Consider the following 18,718-nt stretch of genomic DNA (forward strand, 5'->3'; position numbering starts at 1 on the left):
TTTGTTTGCAGCTTCTGTATTCATGTTTAGTGCTGAAACATGGAGAAATCTTGCCATGTTTCAGATTTAAGAACATTCTTCCATTTTTTTGGGGGGAGGGCAGTACTAGGATTTGAACTCAGGGCCTTCCACTTGCTAGGCAGGTACTCTAGCACTTGAGCCCTCCTCCAGCCCAACATTCTTCCATTTTCATACCTAAATCGCTTTAAAACCAGTCTTAACCAAGAAAAAGTTCATGTTAGAAAAAAAAAAAAAAAGAGCCAACGTTCCATTTTAAAATTCAGAAAGTCCAAGACAGAAAGCATTTTTGACTATTACAAAAGTTTATTTAACAAAAAGGTTAATATGAAAATGTACACAACACAATTTTTACTTCATAGTAAAACAGGCCCTTTGGAGAGGGTACGTGGATTTCTCTGCTGAACTGTCATCATTTAAACTCGTTCCAAAGCTTCTAACATGATGATACTATTTCCTCGTATTACCTAAGAAGAGATAAGTAAATATAAGAACAATTCATTTAACAGACATACCAATGAAAACAGTTTCCACCAAATTATTAATGACTTTTCAATATTACATGTCAATTTGTGAGGCAAGTTAACTTTTTAAAATCATGACATGAAGCCACTAAATTCACTAGGAGATACATATCTAGACTGAAAGGTAATAATTAACTTTATGAGATGCCAAGTCACCATGACTCTTTGCCTCTTTTCAACTGCAGGATGCAAATGAACACACTTTTCTGGCTATTAACGGATCCAAAAATTAATGGGAAAAATGGGCTCAACAGGATCTATATGTCAGTTTAGGTGTGTAAGATCGTTTACGGAATGAACCAGAATGGAAACTCTTTCTGAAAAGCAAGCTGTATGAAGATGACATTTTAGTTGGGCCTAGGAAATTGGGTAGAGTTGTGTCAAGATGGGAAACTCTAGACAGAACTGAGGTGACGACCAAGAAGAGTGGGACAAAGCCAGAATCTTACTTCAGTGTACTAGAAAGGTCAGGGACGGAAGTAGGAAACACACTTAGCTGCCATCCAACCCTTGGAGGCCTCAAATGTCAGTCACGAGAGCACTATGAAACCAACAATATGCCATTTAAAGTTCTGCATTTTGTGTGAAGGCAGTACTATCCTGGCGACTACGTAAGTAAGAATTGAAATAAGAGAATGATTAGAGGCAGGAAGAGAAGTTACTTAGGTGGAACAGCTGATAATGGAATTTAGGAGGGGTGGGAAGAAAACCGGGATGCCTAAGGTACTGAAAAGAAGTCCTTGATGGATTATGGATCGTACATATCTGCAGATCACAGACCAGTCAAGTGGAACTGGACAGTGAAAGGGCAGGAGGGGGATGAGAAGAAATCTAATAATTTAAGGTACTTGTTAGAAATGGAGGCTTTCTGGGCTGCAGCTATAGCTCAAGTGGTAGAACTTCTGCCTGGCAAGCACAAAGCCCTGAGTTCAAACTCCAGTACCACAAAAACAAAAAAAAAAAGAAAACAGAAATGGAGGCTTTCTGAGTAAGAGTCAAATTGGAGCTATGCATGTAGATGACTACAGTAAAAACAGCAGTAACTTTTTCTTCACCTCTCTGCCGAATTCAGGAAGCTTTATTCATACATATAATTTATAGTGCATGTACATGTCCGCTCAAATGTAAATTCAAGGACAGGGACTTCAGTTTACTATTGCCAGTGCCTTAATACAGAAGGCTCAGTGTCTGTGAAAAGAGCTGGGAGCTGGTGGCTCGCCCCTGTAATCCTAGCTACCTAGGAGGCAGAGATCAGGAGGATCACTATTTGAAGCCAGCCCAGGCCAACAGCTCTCGAGAGACTAGAAAAAAGGACTGCTGGCGTGGCTCAAGGTGTAGGCCCTTGAGTTCAAACCCCAGTATTGGAAAAAAAAAAAAGGGGGATCAAGGGATCAAAACAGGAGGGAAGTGTCTCAGAGCCCAGCAGGCAATGAGTATGGTGAACAGAGATGAAAAATTAAAGAGAACAATATCCTAAAAATGATAGTGGAGACTGAAAAAGCCTGTAGACTCTTCTTATAAATTAGGGATGAAAATGTGGAAGCGTAAACTCATGCTTACCAAATTGTTTAAACATTTTTTATTTTTATTTTTTAAGTGTGCTGGAAACAGAACCCCTGGCCTCACATAGTGTTAGGTAAGCACAACATCTCTTGCCTGGTGTATTTTGTTTTATTTTTTGCTGTGCCTAACAGATGACATCTCACTGATCAAGCATGAAAAATAAGTAAACTTCTTCTTTTCTAATTACATTCCAAATTTGTCCAGCATCTTTCCTAGAAGTGGAAGGTGGTGGGAGAAAAGGTATTTTAGATAACTAAGATTTTCTGATCTGAGAGTTCTTTCTTTTTACCATAATGAAAAGCCAAAATAAACCAGCCAAGGTAGCTCATGCTTGTAATACAGGTATGACTATGTGGAAGATGGAGATCAGGAGGGTTGTGGTTTGAGGCCAGCCTAGGCAAAAAATCCAGGAACTCTCATCTCAAGAAATAAAGAGTTGAGCATGGTGGTGTGTATGTTATTCCAGCTATGTGAAAAGCCATAAATAGGAGTTATAGCTGAGGCATAAACGTGAGACGCTATTCAAAATATACCTAAAGCAAAAGGGCTGGGGGCATGTCTCAAGCAGTAGAGTACCTGCCTGGCAAGGACAAAGGCCAGAGTTCAAATTCTAGCACTGCCAAGAAATCCCCCCAAAATAAACAACGCCCACCAAAAGAGTAAAAATAAATCTTTATGACTTTCACGAACAAAGGCATTTCATACTTGTTTGCCTCATTACACAGTATTTAGGTAATAAGGCTAGTTGGTGATAGTTCTTTTGCTATTGTATTCAAGACCCAATTCTCCAAATCAAAGCATAACTATCAGTTCCAGAATTTAACATGGTTTCTTTCTTTGTGCATCAGTAAGTGCTACTCCAGCTTTCAGCCTGTTGAAAGGGCACAGCTGTCTGTTGAATAGAACCTAGCTGGGCACCAGTGGCTCATGCCTGTTATAGTTACTTAGGAGGCAGAGATCAGAGGAATTGAAAGTCAAAGCCAGCCCTGAGCAAGTAACTCATGAGACTCTATTTTGAAAATACTCAACACAAAACAGGGCTTGGAGAGTGGCTTGAGTGACAGAGCACCTGCTTAGCAAGAGTGAGGCCCTCAGTTCAAACCCCATCGCTGCCAAAACAAAAACAAAAAGACTATGAACCTATAAAAGCACAGCTCTAGCAAGACTTCCTGAACTATGGAGCATGAAGGTACATGCCTGTCATTCAAGCAACAATGGAGGCAGAGACAGGAGGATGTTGAGTTTGAGGTTAGCCCTGGCCAAATTTGCTAGACTCAATCTCAAAAACGTAAGAAAACAAAAGGGCTAGAGTGCAGCTTAAGTGGCAGAGTGTTGGCCTAGCAAGCGGGAGGCCCTAGGTTCAATCCCCAGTATCATAATAAAAACCAAAAAAAAATCCTCCCAAAAGAGGTGGAGATGCCACTGACAACTCTGGGCATGTCTCAGAAGACATTTAACTTATGGAAGATCCTAAAAACAAAGAAACTCCCGTTCAGAACATGATTGTATTCTGTAATTTCAACGTCCTCCACGACCTGAACAGGGCAATGATACTGTGAAGAATCACTGGAAAAAACAAATTCACCAATTTTTCTTCTTCTGACTTCAGAAAAATCTGAAGTTCACTCCTGTTCTTGCACTTTCTTTAAAATGTCTTTTTAAAGGATAACTGATGTATTTTATTTCATTTTCCAAGGGAAGACTCAGCTGAATTACTTTCTGCTGATAAAAAACTTTTTTTTTTTTTGCTGGATGCTGGTGGCTCATGCCTGTAATCCTAGCCACTTGAGAGGCTGAGATCAGGATGATAGAGGTTTGAGCAGTCTGGGCAAATAGTCCACATCTCCAAAATAACCAGAGCAAAATAGTCAAGGGGTGTGGTTCAAATGGTATAGCACCTGCTTTGCAAGGATGAATCCTGAATTTAAACTCCAGTCCCACCAAAACCAAAAAATCCTCACCCAAAGAACAAAACAACAACAAAAAAACCAAAACAAACTTTTTTTTGATCTTACAACAAATATCAGAGATGGAGGAACACATTGCCTAATAGTGCAAGTAGGTATTCATTATTTAAACTACCGGATGGGCACTGCTTTTAGTTAACTTCTGTGTAGAAACCCAGGTGTGAGTTGGGCTAGCAAGGTATTTTAGCCAACTTTTGTGTAGGGAAATCTAAACCCAGCAAAGCCTATGAAATTGCTAGAAGGAAACACAATTTGAGCTCAGTTCCTTTTCTGATAGTTGTTTGGATGAACTAAAATCACAACCTAACCTGTATTAGAAGGAAGACTTTTCAGGCTGCTGGAGAGGTTCAAGTGATAAGAGTACCTGCCTAGCAAGCACGAAGCCCAGAGTTCAAGCCCCACTGCCGCTGAAAACAGGGAAGAGTTCCTAATTTTTTTTTTTTTTTTGTTTTGAGACAGGGTTTTTTTATGTAGTCCCAGACTTGTCTTACTCCCTTTGTAGTCCATGATGGCCTGGAACTTGCAATCCTCTGCTCTGAAGTGCTGGGACTATAGGCGTTTGCTACCAAGCCTGGCTAAGGATTTCCTAATTTTTATAAGGGCTAGAGGGAAATCTTGGAATGTTTAAAGACTTGTTTTTGTAAGAACCTGGCTACTAATGATTCTACCACAGTTTTATGAAACAGAAGTTCAAAGGAGTATGTACTTAAAGGTAAAATGTCAATTTATATGAAACATGGGTATAGGTTGGGCTACCTAGATACCTAAACTGTTTTTTCAGTTATGACTGATTTATTTTTTTTAAATGTATTAATGGAAATATATTTGAAATAGAAATAACAAACTCTGGAAAGAATGATTTTTATAAAATCACATAAGCAGTCAAGTATGGTGGCCCATGCCTATAATCCCACCTACTCAGAAGGTAGAGGCAGGAGGATCCTGAGTTTGAGGCCAGCCTGGGTGGAAGGTAATCAGACCCTGTCTCAAAAAACAACCAACCAAACAAATAAAAAACAACAAGAAAACAAAATAGTAGAAGACTTATCTACCAATGCAAGGCCCTAGTTTCAAACCCCAATAGTCTAAAACAAACAAATCCCAAAGAACAAAACAACACCAAACAAACAAAAAAACAAGTAAGTTTGTCAAACACAGGTCCATCTTTACTCCTTTATTGGTCAAACTTTAAAAAGAATTAAAAAACAAAAACAAAAAACTAGGACATAGCTCAGGAGATGAGGGCCTTGGTTCAATCGCCAGCAGTACAGGAAAAAATGAGGCAGAGAAAGAGAAAAAAAAAAAAAAAAAAAAGGGCTAACAATTAGGTAGGACCTGTTGGAGGTCTTTATGTTCACCTTTTTCAAGAAACTAGGGCTGGACTGGTGGAATGGTTCAAGCGCCAGAGTACTTGCTTAGCAAGCATGAGGCCCAAATTCAAACTGCAGTATGCTGCACCCCCACCCCCAAAGGAAAGAAGTTTGGTTTTACCATTAATCCAAGACAGCATCCAGGATAGCTAAAAAAGTATTAAAAATCTGTGTTCTGTTGATAAACAGGAAACCTATTCTTTAATAGTCATATAACTAGGTCAAGTAAATATAAGAATGTTTGTTCCTTTGTCATGCAAATGGCTGTCATCATTATCCCTTGCAACTTTTACTTTGATAACTTTTCAATTTTGGGTGTGATAAACCAGAAAATCAAAGCTAACTATGTATACAAGCAAAATAAAAGTGTGATCTGTGGACTGGAAGATACGTAAAGTATCAGGCATTTGTAACAAACAGAAATTCTCAAGTTCCACCCCACATCTATTGAACCGGAATCTCCTTTTTTTCCTCGTATGTGCTAGAGATTGTACCCAGGACCTGATGCATGTTAGGCAAGTGTTCTACCACTGAGCTACATCCCTAGCCCCCCCAAATAGTCATCTTAACAATTCTGGGAATTCATATATACATATTAAAATTTGAGGACCATTACTGTAATGAAGGACTGATTATGGGTTTCTCTTCTAGGATAAAGTTCCACAATGATTCCCAACAGCTATTTTAAGACCTAGGACATTAGAAGTTTCTGTAAAGTTGAGATTTTTTTTTAAATATGGAATGCTTCATGAATTTGTGTGTCAATCTTGCACAGAGGGGCCATGCTACTCTCTATCATTCCAATTTTAGTATATGTGCTGCCAAAGCAAGCATTAAAGTTTAGTTATTTATAGGAATATTATCATAGCTCAATGACTGCCATATGTTAAACTATAAAGGAAATGGAAAGTCTAATGTTGCCCACTATTTACCTTTTGTGGGTTTTACTAACTTTAATTTAATTCAAGAATTAGATATAAGGAAAAGTTAAATACATATTCCAAAAGAAAAATGAAGTCTGTTGAGTCCCATCTTTACTTACCACCATTCCAATATTGTTCTGTTGCCCACTAGTTGCCATCTCCACACATTCATCTATCACAAGATTCATAAAGGGATCAAATCCCCGCAATATTCCTTGGACATGTCTGCCACCATTTAATTTCACTATAAAAGGTGAAAAAGAAAACATAAAAAAAATTGTCCACTATCAACCTTTCATTATAAATCAGGTGGAATAATATATAGGTAGTTGGGATGTGTGACCCACTTTCCTTTCTATGTGCCCAGTCCTGGGCTACATATTTTATATTTACTTCCACATTTTAATTTACAAGTAGCCTAAAATGTAGTATTATCTTTACACAGGGAACTGAAGTTCTAAGTAAGAGTTCAAGGTTACATATTATTGTATGGTAGAGCTGACATTCAAACAGAAAGTTGCTTACCTCTAAAGCTCATGCTTTTAATTCCTATGTATTTCAAGTACTGCATAGGTTGGGTTTTTAGTTAAGTTGAACAAATTGGTTTTTCCCACATATTCCCAAGAAACAGAGTAAGTTCTCCACATTTAAGTCCTTTGTAGCTTGTTTAAATGGAAAAAGGCTGATAAATTTTCAAATGTTACAATGTAGTAGACTCCTGCTAATTTTGTCACTGTGAGGAAGAGCGTCTACAAAATAACAAAAATCTCAAGTGCAGTTGGAAAATATAATTAATTAAAATTGTCTAGGTGGAATTCTTACAAACCTGCTTAATTAATGGATGTGAGTTAAAGGCTTTTTGTGCTTTCAATTTTTGTTTTTTGGTGGGACCGGGGTTTGAACTCAGGGCTTTATGCTTGCAAAAAGAGCCACACCTCTAGTCCATGTTTTTGCTTTGGTTATCTTGGAGATGAGGTCTCATGAACTATTTTCTGGGGCTGTCCTCGAACTGTGATCCTCTGGATCTCAGTCTGCCAGGTAGCTAGGATTTTAAGCATGAGTCACTGGTGTCCAGCTTAGATTTTTATAAAATGTCTCCAAACATTATACACTGCCAAGACACATGCAATTGAAAAAAGACAAAACATTAAACTTACATGACAACTTCTTGTCCATAAATCTGAAAAAGCAAAAGGGTAAAATTATATAACTGGTTAAAAAATTCTAAGCATAAACACGTGCACAAGATATAATTTGCTATTCCTATTCATGCAATAGGAATATGAAATTTTAAACAGTAAAAACCCTGTATTACTGTAATGGGTGAGGGAACAACTATCTCAACTAGGTATTACACAAGACAATGCAATTTGGGTTGGGCTAAGATAATAAAAATGGAATATATTCAATCTACATTAAATGAAGTACTTATAGTAATATAATTACAAAAGCATTATTGTTGTTTAGGACCATGACCTAATAGCAATTAGGTCATTGCTAGTGACCTAACAAGCAATGACTGGATTTTTTTTTTTTTTTTTTTTTGCAGTTCTGAGGTTTGACCTGAGGGCCTCACACTTTGCTGGGCAGGTGTGCTGCCACTTGAGCCATGCCTCTAGCTCTTTTTAACTTGTTATTTTTCCCATAAGGTCTTGAGATTTTGCCTGGGCTGGCCTAGACCATAATGCCCCTACCTATAGCCTCCCAGGCAGCTGGGATCACAGGCCCATGCCACCACACCTAGCAAACTGTTGAGATAGGGTCTCAATAACTTGTTTGTCCAGGCTGGCCTCCAATCTTGATCCTTTCTATCTCTTCCTCCCAAGTAGATGGAATTATGTGAGCCACAGTAACCAGCCCCAGTGATCAAATTTTATAGCTGTAATAGGGAAAAAAAGATTTGGTTATTTCCAAAACAGTAACCAAACTACATCTACTTCAATAAGCATTTAAAATTATATTTGAGGTAAGTAGTGTTATTTTAACATTAAAAGTATTAAATTTAAGTACTTGTTCAGGATAGTTCAACACATCATAACATACTTTAGTAAAATACACGCATATTTTGAAACTTCAGACAACTGGTATTCTTTTTTGGGGGCAACACTGGGGTTTGAACTCAGGGCCTCACCACTTGAGTCACTCCTGCAGTCTTAGACAATTGGAATTAAAGAAGAAAATCCCATTTCAGTAGAATAGTATGAAAATACTAAACTGTGCAGTCAAATCCTATTACTTCTGGTAATAGGATAGAAATTATGAAATTTCATTCATTTTTAATGTATAGGGTGTCATTCAAAGACAAGTAAGTTATAAGGCCTGATGGAAGGTAGGAGTAGATACACTTACAAATAAAACCATGTATTTTAATAGGAAATATTAAAGCAAATCCAACACGCAGGAGTTTATTTAATTCTTATGTCAGATCATGTGTTATTATTATTACCACTTTATAGGTAGGGAACTGAGGCTTGGAAAAGTTAAGTCAATTGTCCAAACTCACACAGCAAGTGAGAAAATCTGAATGCAAATGGCTCAATTTAGCTGGGGACTGGTGGCTCCCACCAGTAATCCTAGCCACTCAGGAGGCAGAGATCAGGGGGAATCACGGTTCAAAGCCAGACAGGGCAAACAGTTTGAGAGACCCTATATGGAAAAACCCTTCACAAAAAATAGGGCTGATGGAGTGTCTCAAAGTATAGGCCCTGAGTTCAAGATCCAATACTACAAAAAAAAAAAAAAGTCTCAATTTGAGTGGAGAACAAGGCACTCAAATGTTAGTTGCTGTCAAGATTTTGGACTTGGACTTCAAAGAAGGAGCTTCCAAGCTGGGTTAAAAAGTCTGAACTTTTGCTTGTTGAACATGCCTATAATCCTAGCACTCAGGAGGCAGAAAACCTTGGTTACACAGCAAGATTCTGTTTCAAAAAACTCAGTCTAGATTTTATTTTGTGGATAGCAATAAGTTGTTATAGCAGAGTCAATCATTGGCAAGACTTACTTTCAGCAAATTTTAGAGATGGATGGGAGAATTCAGTTAGATTGAAGTATCTCAACTTTGGCACTACCAATATTTGGGCCATATACTTTGTGGTTGTTGGGGGCTATCTAAGAAACTCCCCAACCTCCACTTAAGAATAAGAACCACTGATTTATGCTAACTTAGGAGGAGATTATAAGGGTGTAAAAGAACAAAGTATCTGTGAGGAAGTATAGGAAGAACTGTAGGTCATTTTGGAGGCAGAACTAATAGGACTTCACAATTCATGATATTTAGGGATGAGAAGAGAAAAGTATTAAAACTAGTTGCAGGGAGCTGAAGATGTAGCTCAGCGAAAGAGTGCTTGCCTAGCATGCACAAGTTCCTGGGTTCAATTCCCAACATTGCAAAACAAACAAAACAATAGTTTCAGTTTCTGAAATTCTCAAGTAATATCCATTAAGAATCAGAAGGGAAATTTAAGATTACAAGCAGAGGGAGGGGGTGGGAGAAGGGAGGGAGAAATGACCCAAACATTGTATGCACATATGAATAAAAAAAAAAAAAAAAAAAAAAGATTACAAGCAGAGAAAAGCCCATCTGTTAAAGAAAAAAAAAAATTTACCATTTTACCAGTCCCTGATAAATCCAGATGCTAAAAGACTTCATTTACCAGTTCACCAATAAAATAACCTTTTGATAAATATCTATTTTTCTTAATACTAAACTTATGGTTTAATAATTCTTTTTATGTTGTTTACAGCAATTTATTAAAATTGTTGATTTAATGTTCTATCCTATAGCCGAGCGAACTACAGTATTATGGGTTTTCACATAAAAGTCGCTGTAATAAAAACGTACATTTAAATTGGAGGCATGGCTCAACTAGTAAAGTGCTTGCTGTGGGAGGTCCTGGGTTCAAGCACCAGTATCTCAAACTCCAAAACAAACAAAATAAAAGAGCACAGCTTTATAAAAAAACGCACTTAAATTTACAGTAAAAGTAACAAGTGGGCTATACAAAAGGCAGGTCATATGGCTACACGAACAAAAATTATTGATTATTAATCTTGCACTCTTTGTGAAATCTATCTACTGCATGCAGAACTTCAGCACTCCGTGGCATAAAGTCAAGACTACCCCGTAGATATGGAACACGCTAAATTCAGTCAAGAAGTGTTTGAGGGGGCTAAAACTTTAACTGGGTCCTGTTGAAAGTAAGGATGTCCTACTGCTTGAAAACAAAGCACAAGGAAAAACGAATACATTTACTGAAACACCACATGGTAACTCATTACCATGTACGGTTTTTCTATCAGTTAAAGATAAAGTGATTTTAAGTAAAGGCTCAAGTGGCCTTAGCCACTTAGCGACGTCTGGCCGGCTTCACGCTCGGACGCGAGGGTCCCGGGTCTGGATCCTAAGGCCTCAGACCAGAGTAAGAAATGAGGTGGAGATCCAAGCCGTTCCGAGTCTGCCCGCCCTCCCGCTAAGGCTCCCCATCCGGAACTGGTGAGGACTTAAGGGCTCGGGAACGCAGAACAGTCGCCCCTTCCCCGCAGCCCTCACGAACTTACTTTTTGAGCTCGGGAGGGTGTGCTTTACTCATGGTGTCTACTCGGCGGGCTCGGCGAGGCTTTGAAACGGAACTTGCAGCCTCCCTCACGCTCCCGCGGTAGACTCGGTGCCTTACGTCTCACGTCACCGTCCCGCACGAGCCAATCGGTGGCTGGTAATTTTTACAATTCACCTCGCGATACTTAGGAGGAGCTTGAGCGGGGCGGTCAACGCTAGCTTCCGGTTACGTCCTCAACGATTGGCTAGGACGGAGAGGCGGGACCTCTGATCTATTTCGTGGGCGGTGGCGGCGGGTTGGGGGAGTGTGTACGGAGAGCGGTTCTGTCCAGGTGCTGTTCGTTCTTGTACATCACGTTATTGTCTGTACATATACCGAATGAAAATGAGCCCTAATATTTCTTAGGCATGTATTCCAGCAGTATATGGTCAGGCCAAACCTAGGTTTCCTGTACCATTCAAATTAATGGCCTCTCTGTACCAGAAGAGAGTAAGGGGACGGCCTATCCCCAGGAACTTGAAGCTAGAGTCCTGGGATGTGTTTCCGACTGATGGCCCAGCAGGTCTTGTAACACTGCCTCCAGAACTCTACTTACTGTTCCACTGCCCATATTTATGGAGACGTGATGCAGAACACAAATATTCTCTAATATGAACCATTGAATTTCCACACCAAGTGTAAAAAGTGGACACTCATTTCCAGTTGTTACCCCTAAGAAAGGAGAATTCAGGTATTACAGATTTAAACCAGAATGGAAGGGCTTGATGACTGTTAACTAGGGAATCATATTCCCAAATAAGTTCATTCCTTACGTTCAGTATTGGCTCTATTTAAAAGATTTATACATGTACTTTTTAAAAACTTTTCTGTTACTTAAAATCCTAGAGCCACTTCCACTAGCCCTCTTTTTGTGTGTGATGGGTTTTTTCAATAAGGTCTTGCGAACTATTTGCCTGGGCTGGCTTTGAACCACGATCTTCCAGATCTCTGCTCCTGAGCAGCTAGGATTATGGGCATGAGCCACAGGTACTCGGCTTCAAATATGGATATTGAATTTCTTTTAGCCTCATAGTTTCATTAGCAAGAGTTCAAGCCATAATGCCCTGACCTTCCCTCAAAGGGTTTTCCACTTAAATGAACCAGTCCTACAGCTGAATTATAACACATAACTAATTTCCATTCTTCTGGACATCGTAAGAAATTTATTTCACATACAACAAGCATACTGAGAAAGCTATATAGTCACTGTCCAGATAGTAGGAAAGTGTGGAGACAATGAACCTTTATTTTAAAGCCATACTACTAGGAAAATACATCACAGCAAACAGACAGGCTATATTATCATTTCAAGTAATAAGTTGGTAAAAAGACAACATGGTCCTTACCCAAAAGATAAGGTACCCTGAAGGGGCAGGAACACTGCTTGTTGCAAATACCCCAGACAAAAATGGCATTTGGTAATGTGTATGTGTTCTTGCCCACCTTCCTTGCTTTTTGACCTTCCTATTCCCAGAAGATTGTCTCAATAAGGCTCTGTTAATTCAGGGGCTAGCTAAATAAACAATGCTGGGTTTAGTCTTTTATCTCATCACTGTTTTATGAAATTCAGCGTTTTGCAAGTCCAGTACTTCACAACTCTCTCAACTAGCCAACAGTTCCTATTTAGTGTTTATCACCAGATGCTGGTATGACATGATCAAACCTCCATTCCATTTAAGGCAAGACTGTCCTATTGCTCTGCTGCAGAAAGCCTCAAAACCCATAAGCCAGTGAAGGAAGCTCTGCTTTCAACACTCAAGAGTGACACGGACTCTCCAGGAATTTCAAGAAATGCACATCCACATCTTGATGGCCAGAAACGGATGTACAGAAGAACCTTTCAAAATTCTTGTCCAACTAAACTACTCTCTCCCAACTCACACCTTAAATCCACTCTATGCTGCTGTATGCAAAACAAAACCAAGCAAAATAAAAATCCAGAAACCTGGGATGGTAGATTGGCTCAAGCAGTAAGAGTGCTTGCCTAGCAAGCGTGAGGCCCTGAGTTCAAACCCCAATAACGCGCCCCCCCCAAAAAAAACCCAGAAACCTTCTTTCCTTTCTAAATTAGTGATCTACTGGGTTTTGTTTTATAACTTACAAAAATACTTTCGGCAAACAGGAGGTTGGCAACAAATAAGACACACCTCTCCTCAACCTTCACCAGATCACAGGCAGGTTGGAGGAACTTGCCAGCCTGCTGGTACCTGTGTACTAAGAAGAATCTAGTACCTTGGAGATCTGTGGCTTTGTACATGGGAGATCTCAACTGCTAGGAAAAGCACTTGCCACATGGGAATTTATGCTCCAAAACACGCCCCCTGCCCACATGCTATCTTTCACCCAAATTTTAGCACCTTTTTTCCACTTCACTTTCTAGGATGGAAAGATAAAAGAGCTATTGTCCAGAAACAAGTGAAATATACCTTAAACATGTTGTCATCCTTAATTTCTTCATAAACTTTGCTTAAAAGACTAAAATTCCCATTCCTCTTTAAATACATTCCTGCCCTGAGCTCAATGGTCACAGGAAAAGACTTTTATTTCCCAATGGATGAGAGAGACTCTTTCATCTTCTTAGTCATAGTTGGGATGAGGTGCATGTGCTCATCCACACACTTGGTCACACAACTGTCCAGCTGCTGCTTCACCTGAAGCGCCTTGTTCCCTGCATCCATTGAATCTTTGGCTTTGTCATTGCAATGAAAGGTGCACCGGGCTAGGCGGTCCTATAACAAGAAAAAAAGAGGGGAGAGAAGTCTGAGAGGCTTGCCATGTATCATCTTGACCAGCTAAAGACCAAGAAGGTGCTATCAGAAGGGCCCACACAAGGAATTACTAGAAATCAGGGGAATTGTACAGAAGACTGTGGTAGCAAATGAGAGGTTACTGTTAAGAGTTCTTTATAGCTATGAGACTAGACAAGTAGTTAGAAAAGAGGACCAAGGACAGCCAGGGCACTCCAATATTCAGAGGCTAAATCAGGAAAGCACCAGTAAAGGAGGCCAGGGGTGGTCAGGGAGGGAGGCACAAAACCAGGAGTGAGGTGTCCTGGTGGCCAAATGAATAAAGTGCTTCAAGGAGAGGGAGCCACTATAATGTGACCTCTGGGTTTAGCCATGGAGATGCACTCACAAGTGCAAAAGCAGCTTTGGCCCCATGAAAGAGTGAAAGTTCCCATCTATAAAATTAGCCAAAAAATGGAAGACTTTGGAGTCCCGTGATCTTATAGAAGTTATTTCTTTATAATGGCAGTAAGTTCGAAATTTTTATAGCAGAGTGTAAAAATGCATCACATATGAGGTCTATTTTTTTTTACATGTAAATGGGATCTCAGGCTATGGAAGCTCAGTGCAGAAGAGGGCTCTGTTTCTAAATTTCCAATTAAAATATACTGAGGGGAAGGGAGTAAAATGAAGCTGTGGATACCCTTTGCTCCTGAAAGGGAAAAAGAGAGTTTGTTTAGTAACCTTGGAGCCAGGCATCATGAGTCAACAATAATGCTTCATATACATGACTGTTCAGCACCACAAGGACTACTCTTTGGTGTAGCAAGTACTCACAGTCCTGGATGGGGGTATAAGTCCACAAATTAGTGGTGGGATCTTGCTTTAACTATCTGCACCTTTGACGGTGTGTGGTAGTTAGTGAGTTTGAGGCTGGCCTAGACACCCTGTCTCAGAAACAAAACATAAGCAAAAGGGCTCAAGTGGTAGAGCACTTGCCTAGCATGTTGTAAGGCCCTGGCTTCCAGCCTAAGTACCTCAGGGGAAAAAAAATAAAGAATCTGCACTTCGCAGGACTAACTTATTCTACTTTCCTGGGGATTCTGCTGTTTAAAAACGAATTAATATATATTTTAGAGCGTTTTATACTACACAGTGTAGAGATTTGGTGCTTGCCACATCAAGCAACGACAATAAAGGCATACAGGTTCTTGATAGTGAATTCCCCTGGTAACTTCCTTTTACATCACTGTTTCTCTGGGAAAATATGGTTCGAATTAACAGCACTCAATTTCCAAGATTTTTTCCAAATTTTCAAACCCTGGGAAGACTGGTTAGCCATAGAACCGTTACAAGTATTAACAGAACCAAAACACTAAAACCAAGAGATCTGAATACTTGTCATCTAAAAATGAAAGACTGGAGATCTCTGGGATATTCCTCACCTGGAACCTTTCCAACTCACTGGTCACCAAGGCCTGGGCTTGGGCTAGAGGCGCATGGCAGCGCTCAATGCACTGGTGCACCTGCTGCATGGACGCCTGGCTGTCTTCACAGCAATTGGCGCTGCACCGGAACATGAGGCCCTGGGAAAGGAGGGCAAAGCCTGGTTAGGTAGGAAAGCCTCTGGGGACGGAGATGACCAAGGAGGACTGCAAGATTTAGAAGACCCCCTAGTACCGGGGATTGAACTCAGGGCCTTGAGCTTGGCAAGTGCTCTATCATTTGAGCCACGCCCCAGTTCAGGAGGCCATGTGTATTTGCACCTTCCTCTCCACTTTCTGCTTTCACCATCCCCAAGAATAGCCATCAGGACCTTAAAACCACGACCGGGGAAACTACCCTGTGCTTGGGGCAGTGTTCCACGGCCTTCTTGCTGCTAGCTCACCTGCACAGGGTTCAGAGGTCAGCAACCCGCTAATATACGTCCCATCAGAGGGGTCATAGACCCACTAACCAATGACTCAAGGGACTGTATGAAAGAAACCTGTCATGAGGAGAGGGAGGCAGGACCAACGTCCACAAAAACACTTAGGGGGATCGAAGCAGTCGGCATATAAACGAGCGCCGGACCACAGAACCCGGCATGATACGGCCATCTGGGGGTGGCGTGGGAGCTTTCGCTTCTGGTCGTTCACCTTGGCCATGCCCTTTCTGGGCCTCGGGCTGCTCACCTGCGCCAGAGGGGAGCCGGGGAGGGACGAACGCCTCTCCAGGGGCCGCCTAGCTCCCTCCCCGGCCGGCCTGGGTGGGAAACGGTCTTGCGCATGGCCAGGGCGCACGGACTTCACCCGCTTGGCCGGCTTCAGAAGCCCTGCCTGAGGGCCAGGCGGGCTCCCGAGAGCGCCACGGCGACCCTAGGGGCGCCCAGGAGCGGTCTGCGGGGAGCGGACCGCGTGCCGGGCCGAGGAAGGGTCCGGGGAGCGGTCCACCGCGGGGAAGGGGGGTTCCGGCTCGGCCCCGCCCGGCTACCTGCATCTTTCGGATGTTCTCTTTCTCCACGCTCTTCACCATGGCGTCCACCGCCTCCTGCACCCGGAGCTGCTGCAGCTCCGCCATGGCGACCCCGCGCTGCGCCGCACCGCGCCGCGCCGCGCCGCGCCGGCGCCCACATGGACTCGCCGCTCGTCCCGCCCCCTGGCCCAGGAGCCCGGCTCCGCTTGGCGGCTCGTTCCGGGCCCGCGCCGACCCCTGGCGTCTGAGCGGAGCAACTGCACGCCCGAGTGCACGGCGGGATGCCCTCGCACTCCGCCTCCCTCACTTTCTTCCGTCGCTCCTTTGCTCCCTCCTTCTGTCCCTTCCTTCCTTAACAGTTTTTTTTTAAAAGGTTATTTAATGTAGTTAGCATTCAAGTGAATGTCCAGGTCTCAGGTGTGTACAGATTGATGAGTTTTAGCAAGCCTTGCCCTTTGCCAATTTCCATCCTGACCCCCATTTCCCTACCTCTGATCTCCTTGTCTGTCGCTACAGATTACATGTTAAAATTTCATACCCATGTGATTACTCAGTATGGGTCTAGCTGCTTGCAGCATAGTGCTTTTGAGATTGAGCTGTTTTTACTTCCTTTTTGTTGCTGAGTAGTATTTCATTGCATGGACATGCCACAGTTTGTTTACCCATTCCCTGTTGTCTTGTTCAGTTATTAGCTATTACGAATAAAACAGAGGCTACGTGCATCCTTGAGCAAATCTTTTTTTTTTTTTTGTTCTTCCTTTTTGAGCAAATCTTTTGAAGGTACAGATTTTCTTTACTCTGGGGTAAATATCCAGAAGTGAAATTATTGAATCATAGGGTTAGATGTATGTTTGTGCATGTATGTCTGGTGTAAAAGTTTTAGCCTCAAAGGCAGTGGGAAACTCCAGAGCAAAGCGTGTTTATAGTAACAGGGAGCTGTTTCTGAAGTCCTGGATTGACTCTGTATGGCATGCTCCCTCCCCCATCTTCACTCTTTTGTGCATTCATTTATCAAACATATATAAGCCACTGTGCTAGGGGATGCAGAAAGGAGCATACGTGGAGAAGGGGAAGGGGACAGTTGCAGGCAATACTGGAAGAGCTGTGCTGGTCCTCCTGGCAAGAAGGAAGTTGAGTGCCCAGGGGTCTCAGAAAAGCCCTCTTGGAGGTGAGGCTTGCATTGAATCTCTGGATTGGATAAGCAGACTTTTGCTTGGCACACAGAGGATGAAGAGAATGCCAGGCTAGGCACAGAAGGCTGCTGTGGGGAAAGCAGAGCCAAAGAGCTTGAAGCTCTGGGGACATGCGTGGAATAGAAAAGGAGACTGTTGGGAATGGGGCCCTGCCCATGGACTTCAGGCACTTCCTGCCATTGGCCACTAGATGACAGGCCAACTCTGGTTTGAGGGCAGTGGCAGTCTGACAACCCACAGTCCTTGTTCTTTCATTACTGGCTTCTCTCTCTCCCAAGTCCCCCAACTCCCAGGAAACCACTGTTCAGGGACCAAGACATCTTTTCTATTTCGAACCAGGCTGCAGACAGCTCCCAGCAGCAGATGGAATCAGGTGATGCCGGCTGTTGTCCAGCAGGCCTGGTGCATTTTAAGTGCTTTACACGATTAACTCATTGAATTCCATAGTAATTCTCTGAGGTGAGTGCTTTGCTATCCATCTCTCTCCCACTCAGGGCAGAAAACTAGGAGGTGAACTCATTTGCCAAAGGTTGCACAGTTACAAACTGGTGGAGATAGACTTTCCACCTTGAGAGACTGGTAGAATTAGGAAATCTCTCTTGTGACCAACTTAATGTCCCTCCATTCCACACAAAGTCCTTTCTTTTTAGACACCATCTGGAACGCCTCACTTTCCCCTTACTCCTAAAATCAGACCAAATTTCTCCAGCAACTCTTAAATGTTAGAACCCAGTTAATCACACTGACATTAGTTGAAAAGTCCTTGAGTAAGATAGTTTAGTAGTCTGTGTATGCAAAATGAATTGCTCTCTAGTCTTTCTGAAAAATGGTTCCTGACTTCCAGTCAGTTTTGGAAGCCAAAATGTACTCATGGTGAAAACAGAGCTTATTCTCATATTAGGAGGCCCCAAAATACCTGTTTGTGTGTTTATCCTGGTGCTTGCAGAATAGATGTAGTTTCATGGCTGTCTGGTCCTAGCCTGGGTTGACTCACTAGAAACAAATCTGAGACCCCCCTCCCCCGCCCCTGAGAAGGGACATATTTTTTGCACATTATACTGTGAGCCAGGCCTCTGCGGGAGGCCTAAGAGTAGAGGTACTCCTAGGCATTTTGCCACAGACGCACGATGGCACTAACTGGGCCAGGGCTATTTCCTATTTATTTGTAATCAGGATGTGAGCAGGACAAGTGGGGTCTTAAAGCTTGAGGTGAAGGGAAGAAGGGAGTTTTGTGCATCGCACACCATCATTGCTCTTTTAACCCTTAGAGTAGCAATGGGTGACAGCCGGAGACCCAACTACGGCCAACCTTGGTCGAAGCATTCCAAATGAAACTTTGCGGATCAAACCAATTGTTTAAAGAACAATTCTTGTGTTTCCACTTT

At 41.9% G+C, this 18,718-nt stretch overlaps 2 protein-coding genes and 1 pseudogene across 3 annotated transcripts; all 3 read right to left on the reverse strand.

Moving 5' to 3' along the window:
* Positions 1–304: 304 nt before the first annotated feature.
* On the reverse strand, positions 305–11,066 carry LOC109679029 (small nuclear ribonucleoprotein G). Of its 2 annotated transcripts, XM_074049915.1 has the most exons (4): positions 10,923–11,066; positions 7,523–7,545; positions 6,485–6,609; positions 305–485 (listed from the first exon to the last, which is right to left on the reverse strand). In XM_074049915.1, exons 1-4 carry the CDS (start codon positions 10,952–10,954, stop codon positions 435–437), a joined length of 231 nt encoding a protein of 76 aa, XP_073906016.1. In that variant the 5' UTR covers positions 10,955–11,066; the 3' UTR covers positions 305–434. The 2 variants fall into 2 exon arrangements, with proteins under 2 accessions (XP_073906016.1, XP_073906017.1); XM_074049916.1 differs by lacking the exon at positions 7,523–7,545 and having other exon boundaries at positions 10,923–10,941.
* On the reverse strand, positions 6,173–6,272 carry LOC141415217 (U6 spliceosomal RNA; annotated as a pseudogene).
* Positions 11,067–12,186: 1,120 nt separating the features above from the next.
* On the reverse strand, positions 12,187–16,317 carry LOC109696708 (protein FAM136A). Its single transcript, XM_074049914.1, has 3 exons — positions 16,159–16,317; positions 15,132–15,272; positions 12,187–13,689 (listed from the first exon to the last, which is right to left on the reverse strand). The coding sequence occupies exons 1-3, from the start codon at positions 16,243–16,245 to the stop codon at positions 13,501–13,503; spliced, it is 417 nt and encodes a 138-aa protein (XP_073906015.1). The 5' UTR covers positions 16,246–16,317; the 3' UTR covers positions 12,187–13,500.
* Between the last annotated feature and the right edge of the window lie 2,401 nt (positions 16,318–18,718).

Source organism: Castor canadensis, chromosome 12 (assembly GCF_047511655.1).
Source record: "Castor canadensis chromosome 12, mCasCan1.hap1v2, whole genome shotgun sequence".
Classification (NCBI taxonomy): Eukaryota; Metazoa; Chordata; class Mammalia; order Rodentia; family Castoridae; genus Castor; species Castor canadensis.

Coding starts and splice junctions, on each gene's coding strand:
- LOC109679029 (XM_074049915.1), bottom strand. CDS start 10,954: ATGAGTAAAGCACACCCTCCCGAGCTCAAAAA. Junction 6,610..7,522: donor TATGGACAAGAAGTTGTCAT/GTAAGTTTAATG, acceptor CACCTTTTATAG/TGAAATTAAATGGTGGCAGA. Junction 486..6,484: donor AGAACAATATTGGAATGGTG/GTAAGTAAAGAT, acceptor ATCTCTTCTTAG/GTAATACGAGGAAATAGTAT.
- LOC109696708 (XM_074049914.1), bottom strand. CDS start 16,245: ATGGCGGAGCTGCAGCAGCTCCGGGTGCAGGAGGCGGTGGACGCCATG. Junction 15,273..16,158: donor AGAACATCCGAAAGATGCAG/GTAGCCGGGCGG, acceptor CTCCTTTCCCAG/GGCCTCATGTTCCGGTGCAG. Junction 13,690..15,131: donor GTGAGTTGGAAAGGTTCCAG/GTGAGGAATATC, acceptor TTCTTGTTATAG/GACCGCCTAGCCCGGTGCAC.